General features: G+C 49.4%; 3 protein-coding genes across 3 annotated transcripts; 2 read left to right on the forward strand and 1 right to left on the reverse strand.

Moving 5' to 3' along the window:
- The first annotated feature begins 1871 nt into the window (after positions 1-1871).
- On the forward strand, positions 1872-6489 carry LOC131212131 (semaphorin-5B). Its single transcript, XM_058205879.1, has 7 exons — positions 1872-1891; positions 2011-2727; positions 2804-4443; positions 4557-4724; positions 4797-4964; positions 5028-5242; positions 5327-6489. The coding sequence occupies exons 1-7, from the start codon at positions 1872-1874 to the stop codon at positions 5588-5590; spliced, it is 3192 nt and encodes a 1063-aa protein (XP_058061862.1). The 3' UTR covers positions 5591-6489.
- A 1290-nt stretch (positions 6490-7779) lies between these two features.
- On the forward strand, positions 7780-9901 carry LOC131209150 (cysteine sulfinic acid decarboxylase). The gene is made up of 4 exons (XM_058202148.1): positions 7780-7957; positions 8312-8499; positions 8577-8805; positions 8870-9901. The coding sequence occupies exons 1-4, from the start codon at positions 7793-7795 to the stop codon at positions 9836-9838; spliced, it is 1551 nt and encodes a 516-aa protein (XP_058058131.1). The 5' UTR covers positions 7780-7792; the 3' UTR covers positions 9839-9901.
- On the reverse strand, positions 9864-10983 carry LOC131209151 (protein OPI10 homolog). The gene is made up of 4 exons (XM_058202149.1): positions 10799-10983; positions 10570-10699; positions 10264-10502; positions 9864-10199 (listed from the first exon to the last, which is right to left on the reverse strand). Exons 1-4 carry the CDS (start codon positions 10835-10837, stop codon positions 10002-10004), a joined length of 606 nt encoding a protein of 201 aa, XP_058058132.1. The 5' UTR covers positions 10838-10983; the 3' UTR covers positions 9864-10001.
- Between the last annotated feature and the right edge of the window lie 1311 nt (positions 10984-12294).

A 12294-nucleotide genomic window follows, 5' to 3' on the forward strand; every position in this document is an offset into this window, starting at 1 on the left:
AAAATGTTCTGCTTTTAATGGATTAAGACAGAGTTTCCTGTCGTTCGTACATTCAATCCCGTAGAATCTCAGTTCGACCTACATGGCACTAATTCATCATTAACCTACTTTTGAAACGAATCTAGACTGGATCTGCCGTATGTTTTTGGTCAGCTACCAGACAGTCTACTGATGAGCTCCAAATCACTCATTTGGTTTGCGATTTATCCTCATCGCACCGATATGGGATTGAATTTATTGCACTTGCTGCTGTCTACCTGCGGAAGAAGATTTGCATTTTTAATACCCCGCCCGGAACATTGCTCCCCGTGTCCAAAACGGTGGCAAACACTCCCAGCAGAGCTGCCGCCTGATTCACCTCATAAACCTGACGTGCTATCAAATTGACTCGGCGATTACTTTTGGGATTAGGTCTAAGCCGATGTTAGCCATTTGCATAAAATATCGCACCCGATCGTAAGCTTTAAAGCTGTTCCCACTTTAGTGATCTTGCCAAAAATAGCAAACCCACAACGCAGATCTGGTACGGGCACTGAAATTATTATTTCTCTGGATGTGCCTTATTGATAAAATGTTATACGCTCCTAGATGATGTTTTTATAAGAAGCTATTAACTAATGATGGGGAATGCAATTTGATGGCCATCTTTACTTACCATTTCAAGGAATTTAATAAAAATATGTATTGCAATATGTGATTTATTGGTTGCCTCCACAAACGCATTTCACATGAGCTGGAGCCCACAGGCACTGTTTATTTTAACATGGCACGAGTTCAATGTCATTAACAAGTCGGACCCTGTTGCCTAGAAGCTGTTTGTTTCGGACAGCCTCCGAGATGCCGTAAATCTCTTCCTTAGCTTCGGTAACTTTCGCACGCAATCCTTCCGAAGGCGACAGACTTTCATACATAAATCACCAACTCCAGCCCAACGCAAGCAGCTACTTTTGCCATCCGTCGTCTTGAATATCTCAACCTACGTGGCTTGGCATAGGCTTCACTAGTTGTTTGTAGAGAGTTGAGTTTGGAAAAGTATACGAGACTATCGCCCAACGTTTCCGGTAATCATAGCATCAAGTAGTCGAGCAACGGCCACCGGAACCGTATCCGGAATCGGAGCACTCATTTATCATTAGAATAAAAAGCAGACTAACAAAGACTCTCGACATGGGCGTTTGTGGTTTTTTCGCAAGATTATGTTAACTTGAATGGGATTTCTCTCTCTATATATATATTTTACTAGCTGTTCTAAGCGACAAGATTGTTGCCCAAGCCCCCTGTCTCGCCGGTCTAGTAAATCGAACCCAGGACAGCTGCGTGATAACGTTGAACGTTTCCGACTACTCTATCAACGGGGATCCCATTCGTTAAATAAGTAAAATTCTTAAAATAAGGTTCCGTAAAATACTTTATATCCTAAAGATTTATTACTGCGCTTCTGTAACATAGACGTTAAGCTCCATGTGCTCCTCGAGCGTGTGGCAGCATTAAACTCTCGTTTGTCGCAAACCACTTCACCGACGCAGAAGAAATCCGACGACACGGGGTTACGAAATATGCAAAAATGTAGAACCATTAACTTTTGGCGCCTCAAAACCGCATCGGCTGGTGGACCACCGCTCCAAACTACACGCTCTGTGTAGGTGACCTGCGACGGTGGCTTCATTGTGGGTCGCTTTTCGGCTCGCGACGGTAATCGTCTGAACAGCCCACACATGAGGACCCACACAGCCCAAGACGTGGCTCCACTTCCTTTTCTGGAACGACGAGATATGCACATTTGGGAACTTGAAACTGAGGACGTGGGTGTCGCAGGCGGAATGGCATACAATTTTTGGCAACACCCGTCCCCAAAGACAGGCGCCTTGTAGATGGCGTCGGTCAGCTCGCGGTGATTCCTGGGCTGGCTGGGTTTCTTTAAACCGAACTGAGATCGCGTCGAAATCGAACTATAATGGCGTTTATCACATTCAATGTTTAATTTTGCTTCTTATTTCCATCCCTCCGTAGAGACAACCTGTTTCGGTTCTCACTCCGGCTCGACGTAATCGAGCGGGCAGCATGGGAAGTGCCGTCGTATCTGCGTGCCCTCTGTCTCCAGAAGGGCCAGTCGGAGGAAAGCTGCCGCAACTACGTGATGGTACTGCAAAGCTTCGGTAGCCAGGTGTACGTGTGCGGTACGCATGCCTACAGCCCGCGGTGTACCGTGCGACAGATGGAGGACCTTACGGTGCAGCGGGACGACGACGGGGTGGCAAAATGTCCGTTCAACCCGCACGCCAACATGACGGCACTGACGTCGGACGAAGGCCAGCTGTTTGTCGGTTCGGCGACCGATTTCTCCGGCTCCGACTCGGCCATCCTGCGGTCGGACATAGCACAAAACAGTTCCCGTATCTTGCGGACGGTCCAGTACAACTCGGCACTCCTTAACGAACCCCAGTTTGTGGGTAGCTTCGAGCACGGTGGCTTCATCTACTTCGTGCTGCGTGAGGCGGCCGTGGAGTACATGAACTGTGGCAAAATCGTCTACTCGAGGATCGCGCGCGTCTGCAAGAACGACCCGGGCGGGACTTACGGTATCCTGAAGGACAACTGGACTTCGTTCGTGAAGGCTCGACTGAACTGCTCGCTGCCGGGAGACTACCCATTCTACTACAACGAGGTGCAGGGCATGGTGTATTCACACGACGAGGGTGTTCTGTACGCCACCTTCACCACACCGGAGTAAGTACCGTGGGACCAAAAATTTGGGATTATCGTAGGCCCCTCGATGGATACTAATCCGTATTGCGTTTTACAGGAACAGCATCCACGGATCGGCCATCTGCGCATACAACATGTCCGCCATACAGGCCGCCTTTGGAGGAGCTTTCAAGCACCAGGAATCGAAAGGTGCTGCTTGGCGAGCGCAGGAGGTCGGCAACCGTGACCACTACGAGTGCCGCGGGACAAGCGGAAGCACCGGACGTCACATGTCACTGATCGAAGCATCCAAGTACCAGCTGATGGATCAGGCAGTGCAGCCCCTGATGGGACGTCCGCTGCATCACGCGGAGCTCGAGCGCTTCAGTCACATCGCGATTGACATCATCCCGACGAAGCTACACGAACGGGTCCACATCATGTACGTCGCGACAAGTGCGGGGCACATCAAGAAGGTGACCGTATTGCCGCGCACGAAAGAAACGTGCGTGATCGAGATCTGGCAACCGGAGGCGCTGCCCGAGACGCGCATACGCACGCTGCAGTACGTGAAGGACACGGAATCACTGTACGTTGCCACGGACCTGGCACTAATGCGCATTCCTTCAAACCACTGCGGACGCCACCTGTCACGGAGCAGTTGCCTCAACGCGATGGACCCGTACTGCGGGTGGAACGAGCTGCAGGAAGCGTGTACGGTCGCACCGAACGGGGACACCCTGGCAAAGTACTGGGTGCAGAATGCGACCGAGTGCCCAGTGCTGACGGCACCAGTCGACGGCGGCTGGTCGGCGTGGTCCGAGTGGTTCAAGTGCGCCCAGGTCAACGGGCAGCAACCGATGCCGATCGGCGTTGGGGAGAACTTCGCCCCCAACACGGACACGTGTCTGTGCAGGACGCGCACCTGTAACAATCCTCCCCCGACGAACGGCGGCCAAGGATGCAGTGGAATGCACATTGCCGTCACGAACTGTACCGTGCACGGCGGGTGGACGGAGTGGTCGGCTTGGTCCGCTTGTTCGCAGACGTGCGGTATGGCGGTGAAGACACGGCGACGCACGTGCGGGAACCCGAAGCCGGCGCACGGAGGCCGAGTGTGCGTGGGTCAGGATCGGGCCGAAATCTACTGCTCACATCTTCCGCCCTGCCCGGCACCGAAACAACCGCCGGTGGACGGCGGATGGGGACCGTACGGGGACTTTGGCGAGTGTAGTGCCGTTTGTGGCGGTGGATTCCGGATCCGGCGCCGTAAGTGTGACAATCCGGTCCCGCAGAACGGTGGCATGGACTGCTCCGGATGTCACTTCGATTACGAGGTGTGTAATACGCAACCGTGCCCGGACATACGCAAGGCTGGCACCTGGACCCCGTGGCTCACCGTGGCCAATGGGTCAACGGGTGGTGCTGGTGGTGGATACGTAGAGAAGCGGTTCCGCTTTACCTGTAAGGCGCCGATCGCAGACTCGGCGTTGCTTAAGATTACGCCCAAGGAGGAGGTGCGAGTTTGCCAACCGGATGGCTCCTGTCAACGATCGGTCGATCCGAATGCCCTGACTGGCGCAGGAGGCGGAATGGCCGGTGAAGAAGGAGATGATGGGTGGACCGAGTGGAGCTCCTGGAGTCCCTGTAGCGCGTCTTGCGGTGGTGGACAACAGTATCGGACCCGAAGCTGTGAAAAGCTCGACTGTGCCGGGTTCAACCGGACGAAGCGGGCCTGCAACACGCAACCATGCAAGGGTAGGTATCGATTAATGTGCTTTAAACCCTTTATACACGACGACATACTACAGAACATACGACATAGTTATTGAATCCGCCTAACGAATTGGTCTTGTTTCATCTCTCTGAAGGTGAATGGGGTTGCTGGACCGACTGGACCCCGTGCTCCGTGAGCTGCGGTACCGGAACACGATCCCGCACTCGGCAGTGCCTGTCCATGGCCGGTGGCATCGCGCTGGAGAACGACTGTGAGGGCAAGAGTGTCCAGTACGAGTCGTGCGAGATGCCCAGCTGTGACTGTGAGTGATCGTGACGCGCGTTAAACTTTATACAAGAAAACGGAACATTATCGACGCATTATTTTCTTGTAGCGTTCCTCGGTTGGGGCGAATGGAGCGAATGGTCGGTGTGCAACGCAGACAACGAAAAGGTACGGACCCGAATCTGCCTCCAGCCGCACTCCGTCTCGTCCATCGGGGAGCTCACGTGTCTGGGAAGCGATCGTGAAATTCGCGCCTGTGGCAACATACAAATCAATGGTAACATAGACGTCCCACTTTGGCCAGGGATTGAATTTAAACCAACTGTTGTTGTCTCTTCAGTAGATGGTCCGCAGCCACCGGTGGCCAGAGCGTCCGCAGGGTCGTTCTTGATCATCCTTATCGTCGTCCTGGCAACGGCGTTCATTTGCTGTCCGATTACTTGGTTCGCCACGATGCAGTACACGAAACGTAAAGCGAAGGGCCTGAAGGCCATCCAGGGTTCACCGTGCTACGGGTCCTACCCGAACCAGTACTCCTCGCTACCGACGAAAGATGTAAGCACAGTTGGCGCGGAAAGTTTGGCGAACGAGAGTGGACTCAACAGTTGATCTTTCCGGCTGTTCTCGTTCTCGTTGCAGTACACGGATGGTAGCCACAAACCGAAACGACAGTCGTCCTTCAAGGGACCTCGCAATGATGCGAGCGGTTCAAAGCTTTCGAACGGCAACGGCACACTGGTGAAGTCGATCAACGTGAACGGGGGCGCGATCGGGAACAATACCCCGAAGATACTGGTGAAATCGTTCAACGAGTCCGACACGGCCACGATAAAGCGCAACTCGCACGGACCAAACAACATCCGGCACGCGCGACAGCTCGAGATGGACGAGGATAAGTACTGACCGCCAGTTGGTAGTTTGTAATGGGTGGCTGAGAAGGGACCTGACATAGGAGAACTGACCAGCAAAAGAATTGTTTAAGAAGGGTGAAAAAATCAGAAAAGTATTTAAAAATAGCGAAAACGACAAATTGTGACACTATCGCCCCTCATCGCATTCGCATGGGTAGATGAGCGGTAGCGAAGCAGAAACTTGCAATGCCAATGTGTGCCATTAGTGTAAATGTGTTTCCAAACGTTATGCGATCTTCAAGCAATTAAGACAAATCAAAATTTCATGATCATCGAAAGTTAGAAGGAGACATTTAATCAAGTTGTTGGGTTTAGCAAAGAACATTTGTTGCGTTTCGAATAAGTCGCGGAATCGAATAGAAGTAAGCAAGCAGAGAAAAATGAGACGAAACACTGTTGCAAAGAATGTTGATTTAAGGTTGTAAGATTAAGCGCGGAAATTAGTGATACATAGGAGATAATGCAGAAGAAAAGACATGATTCGGCGCGTTGCGATGGACTTCCCGGGTGCGGCGAACTCCCGTAGCTCATATTGAGCGTAAAAGATAAGACGCATTTTAACATAATTTTCGTTAAACTGTTTAGCGATTGAGAGAAGCACAGGCCGAAAATATGAAACGAATTTCACTCCAACGCCTCTGGCCCAAACAATCATCGATAAGACTTAAAACGAAATCGCAAAGACACACAATTTTTACGGATAAGAAACAAAGAATGCTTATGGCTTTTGATGAAACGATTCAGTGAGCGGTAATTGTATGTAATTGTAGCGTACGATAAAATTTGTTAACACACGCGCTAACCGTTCGCTAGGTTCGAGATGTAAACATCTACTTTGGCTTGTGAGAAAGCTTAGCAATTGTTACTGCAATCGGAAGTACATTTCTGAATAAAGACTAAAACCATCTTTTAAATCAACGTCATGTTTTCTGTTGAGGTTATTTTGAGAAAGAAAGACATATTTTATTTACAGCAAACATTATTCTTTCAAATAGTCCCCGAACTAAAATGGTCGAATTTCCAAACTGAACTACTTTGAAATGCTGTTTTTTCACTTTCGCATTCTCGTGAAATTAATTGGTCACGTTCACGAAATTCTGCTATTCGAGTTATGATAAAACTTCTTCTATATAACGTCCACCAAATACGCGTCATTGCCACTGAAACGTGTCCGTTGTAGAGAAGCTCCCGGTAGAGATTCGATTCTCAAATTCAATTCTCCCCCTAATTCGACCCCGATGGCGACCTTTCCAAGAAGCTGCGACCCTGTTACAACCATTGCCCAGAACGGCTGCATGTGACCTCTATTTTAAAAATGTTTGCGATTATAGCGACATCTGGGTGTGAGTTCGGTTCTCGCAATGCTTCCGATGCGAAATATTTCGAAGGAGGTAAAACGCACTTGAAATTTTTCATTTTAAAATTAAACGAACTTTCTAAAATGACCACATTGTTTTGTTTCAGCTTAAAATCTGGCAGAAACCCATGGAATCCGTTATGCTGTTGAAAGATTATTGCATATTAAAATACGTCATTCAACTTGTCGCGGACTTTTTGCGTTCCTTGTATTTGAAAATATTTGCTCAGACACAGTAACTCCGCCTGAGTGCGATAAGCGTCTCGCCGTTGTCTGGTCATTTGTTTCACCAATCGAAGACGGAAAAAATGCAAGTAAACCAATAGTGCACAGATACCGCTATCAGCGTGCGTACTTTCGCGGGATGCAATTTACACAACTGGTTTTTATTATGGGCGGCGAATGTAAACAGCTGATTGATGGGGCGCGTGTCCCTGCCCTACCCGAACGAGCATCGGGCATCCTCCATATCGCCAGGGCCAATGGAACCATCCGTAAAGCCAATGTTTTCAAACAATTCTCTCCTTTTACCGCTCTCGTGGAGCGCATATTTTGCCTTTATCACTTGGGGCAGTTATCGTGCGTCGCCGTCTAAATAAAAACGAATTGCCAAACCACCATTAACTGAGGAGGACAAGCTCATGCGCAGCATTATTCGTGTGGCCACAGTCACCCACACAAGGCTAGCGGGTGTCCACTGATCGGTGTGTGTTTCCCTCACGCCAGCGATAAGTAGGCCGCTCGACGAGTCTGGGACCGGCAAATCCGGATTGCAGTCGTGCCGCAGAACAAGTATCGCGCTCACTGTTTGTGCAACGCTCGACTAAAGAACAAGGAATGGCCTGCGCCAACAACGGATCGGAGTGTCCAGACACGAAAGATGGTGATGACGAGTGGACCATTTTGGAGCGCGTCTGTCGAATGCTGGCTGAGGAAGGCTACCTGGGCCCATCGGTTAACCAGCGGCCGGTGGTAGAATTTGAACATCCTGCGGATCTCAAAGTAAGTTTCGTGACCGGCAACATAAAGTAAGCGAACGACTTATTTGCAGTGCATATCTTCGAGTCCACTCGAACGTGTTTAACGCACGCGAATCACGTTTTCGCATCGCGGAACGGTAATGGCCGTGTGTTTGTCGCGAGAGAAACTTTAACGATCGCCAAATGCGCTATCGTCCACCGTTGTCGGTGATGGTAGGCTGCGATAGTGACTACAATGAAACCCCTACAATAAACTACTTAAAGGGAAACCGGCTTTGCGTCATCAATCAACACGCAGCACTTCCACCTACCAACCGCAGTACGCAAGCAAGATATTGAGTTCTTTGACCGGTTTACGTTTTCTATTCTTGCGCAGAACTTGATACACTTCCCGATGGATGAGAAGGCACCGATCAGCGAGGCGGCGATCGAGCGGATCATCCGGCAGGTCCTACGCTATTCGGTCCGCACGGGACATCAGCACTTCCACAACCAATTGTTTGCCGGTGTCGATCCGTACGGATTGACGGGCAGCTGGATTACGGAGGCACTCAACACTAGCCAGTGAGTGAGAACTAGCCCAATGTTTCCCAGGTGGTTTCACGTATCTAATAACTCGTTAATAATACCGCACAAAATAGATACACATTCGAGGTGGGCCCGACATTCACGTTGATCGAAAACGCGGTGATCGAGAAGTGCCTGGAGCTGTTCCGATTCGGTAGCAATGCGGACGGTATCCTCTGTCCGGGCGGTTCCATGTCCAACATGTACGCGATCGTAGCCGCACGCTTCCGCGCGATACCGGATGTAAAGCGTACCGGTGTCACCGGTCTTCCAGCACCTCTCGTGGTCTTCACGTCGGAAGATGTAAGAACTTTCGCCGCTGCAGGGTCGTATGTCCCGCTCAACAATATTCCGGCATTGGTTTCAGGCTCACTACAGCATCACGAAGGCCGTTCACTGGCTCGGAATCGGGTTGAACAATCTCGTAAAGGTTAAGGCCGATCGTCGAGGGCGCATCATTCCGGAAGAGCTGGAACAGGCCATCGAGTCGGTGCTCGCTTCCGGTCGACGACCCTTTTTCGTTAATGCGACGGCCGGAACGACGGTGCTAGGTGCGTTCGATGATTTCAATGCCGTGGCCGACGTCTGTGCCCGCTACGGGTTGTGGATGCACATTGACGCATGTCTCGGTGGCACGGCAGCACTTTCAACCACCCACCGCCACCTGCTTGCCGGGGCGGATCGAGCCCACTCGCTAGCCTGGAACCCGCACAAAACACTCGGCGCACCGCTCCAGTGTTCGGTGTTTTTGCTGAAGGAGCGGGGTCTGTTGCACGAGTGTAATGCGGCTAACGCGGACTACCTCTTCCAACAGGACAAGTTCTACGATATCCGTTACGATACCGGTGACAAGAGTGTGCAGTGTGGGCGCAAGGTAGATGCGTTCAAGTTTTGGCTCATGTACAAGGCACGTGGCTCGGCTGGACTGGCGGACCTCGTGGACCACGCTTTTGAGTGTGCCCGCTACCTTCATGAACTGGTGCGCCATCGGGACGGTTTCCGGCTCGTTCTGGAAGAATTCCAATACACCAACATTAGTTTCTGGTATGTGCCAAGCTGGATGCGAAAGGAACCGGCCGGCGACACTACTGATTGGTGGCAACGGCTGTACGTCGTTACGGCCGACATTAAGGAACGCATGGTTAAGCGAGGCACGACCCTGATCTGCTACGTGCCGTTGCTGCACAAGGGCATCGGGAACTTTTTCCGCATGGTCGTAACGTGCCACCCGCGACCGAGTCACGCCACAATGCGGTATATCGTGGAAGAGATAGAGCGTGTTGGTGAGGAGCTAAACCCAACGGCAATCCCGATTAACGGAACGGCCAGTGGATAAAACGTACGCCAGTACGCTTATGGATACACGGAGTTTTAACTGTTTTTATTTATACAATAAACACGCATGATTACAAAAAACAAATGAAAGCTTCGATACTTCACACGCTAGCTAAAACCACTGTTTTCCTTCCGTGCCCGTATCACAAACTTGTGGCAGAGATTTAGTTTTTCCAAAAGTTGGGGTTCTGCTGTAACCTGCGCTCGAAGTTGGTGTACCACGTTTGAAGCGTGGACAGCGGAACGTACGTTTCGTTAAAGTTTGGTGCCATCTGGGTCTGAGTCACCGAGAAGCTGCTGACGAAGTTGAAGAAGTTCTCCAGAATCTTCTGACCGAACTGATAATAGGTACTGGACGTCGTCTGCAAGTGGAGGGCAAATTGAATCGAGCTGGTCAGGCAATAGGCAAACAATTTTCACACTAACCGTTGCAGGCGTTTGCTGTATTAGCGCTGTTTCCGGTTCGATCGACACACCGATCTGGGCGATGTGGGAGATCGGCAGATTGCTACCGAACACGTTGCTCATCATTGCGTTCTGGCCGGCAATTTCATCCAGCTTTTTGAGCTGAGAAATTTTGAATATAGCGGACGGTTTCAAGTTGGAGATGTAACCCAGCAGTTGCCAGTTGGGAGGCGCATTTGGATCGGGCCAGCTAAAGTACACTGCCGGGAGGGAAAAGGGTAGATTTTAATTTGAAACGATAGATAGTACGATACCGAACTACAGTACCTCCTCCGGCCATTCCTTCGGGAAATGGCGCTGTACCGGTAAGGAAAACCACTACATGGTTTACGTTGTCCGCGTCCGGAATGTTGATTAGAAAATGTGATTCATTTATTTGCTGGAAATCAGTTTGCACCTGGAAGGACGAAGAAGCGTTTCAATAAGAGTGTTACGATTATCTGCACCCGGATATGCCCGATAAGCGGTATCGCGTGCAGCAAGATGTTGAACCTACCAATCTTCCGGACACGATGACACCTAATGCATTTAACATTTTCTACAAAAGACCCAGAAGCAAGGTCAGTGCCGAAAAGAATTTACAATCCAATTCTCGTCCTGCAATCGCAGGCTGCAAGAAATACACAGATTGTACTATTGTTTCCTGAGAGCAGTATTCCTGAGTTTCCGAGTATTCCGTTGGCTCGCTGCGCGAAACACAAACAACTTTTGCCTCCCAAGTTGTGACATTTGTCGTGACAATTCGATTCGAGAAAGAAAGAGCCATATTTTCTTGCATGAACAGAAAGAGCCGTATTTTCTTGCACGAGCAGGAAGAGCCATATTTTGTATAAACAGAAAGAGCCATAATTTCTTACATGTACAGAGAAACCGTTTGTTTTGGTATAAGCAGCGCCATCTACGGACCAACTAGCAAAACTATCGTATGCGGGTAAAAAAAAATGTGGTAAATTGAGGAAATTGTGGTGTAATTTCTATTTGACATTTCGATTCATTTTTCTGTTCGGACGAAGCCGGAAGGTTGTGAATTGCTTTTCTGCTGAGGATGGAGCATTTTCCGCTTAGAAAACGGGTATTCATACCTTTTTCTGCAGCGATAATATCACTTCTCTTAATTTTTATCTCAAAACTGTAAGTATTCCGGAAACTGTTTATATAAAAGTACAATTTTCAATCGCTAAATTCTACAATCGTTTTAACCTTTAGATGATGGCGTCTGGATGTAAACGTGTATTATTGCGAGGTACTGTTTAACATAGAGACGGGCGTATTACTACTGCTTTAGTGGCATTACAAAACTCGCAGTATGCCTTGCCGGCATTTCACAACAACCGCGTTTTGGATTCGTTGTCCTTGTCGTGAGGATTCATTTTATGTCAATAGCAAGTGAGGAAAAATAAATATGGCTTGTTCATCTCAAATTATGGCGCGTGTTATTCGTTTCCTGGTTTATCGTACGGACAAGTTATTATACATCACGTTACCCATGCGGATGAGGTAAACGTGAAAAAGCCGCAGCATGCGTTCCCATTGCACGTTCGGCTGCAGCTAAGGCTAACGAAGACGAAAAATCTATGAGGCGTTCGGATCCTTTGTATAACCCTAGAGAGGCTTCATCTAACTTTGTCGGCGGTATTGAAACGACCGTATGGTATCTCTTATCAATCTCTGATAGTTACAACAGCGTTAAAGAGCTATCCGGCAAGCGGTACTCATGCTTCAATAAACTCCTTCAGGCTTTACCACAGAGACCACTGCCGAAGGAGGGCCACCAGGATTTTCCCGTAACATAGACGCATGTAAGGCTTTTCCAACATTTCAGGTAATACAACATAACAGTAATCAGGTAATATAACAGGTAAGGAATATTGAAAAGATGCTGAGCAAACATAATTCATGGCATAAATTTAGGTTATGATATTGTTTTCAAGCTCGACAACCACAAGGCACACGACGACCAGCTTCGACCAGTCCTTGCCACTTTCGACAAGT

Source organism: Anopheles bellator, chromosome 2 (genome assembly GCF_943735745.2).
Source record: "Anopheles bellator chromosome 2, idAnoBellAS_SP24_06.2, whole genome shotgun sequence".
In the NCBI taxonomy this organism is placed as follows: domain Eukaryota; kingdom Metazoa; phylum Arthropoda; class Insecta; order Diptera; family Culicidae; genus Anopheles; species Anopheles bellator.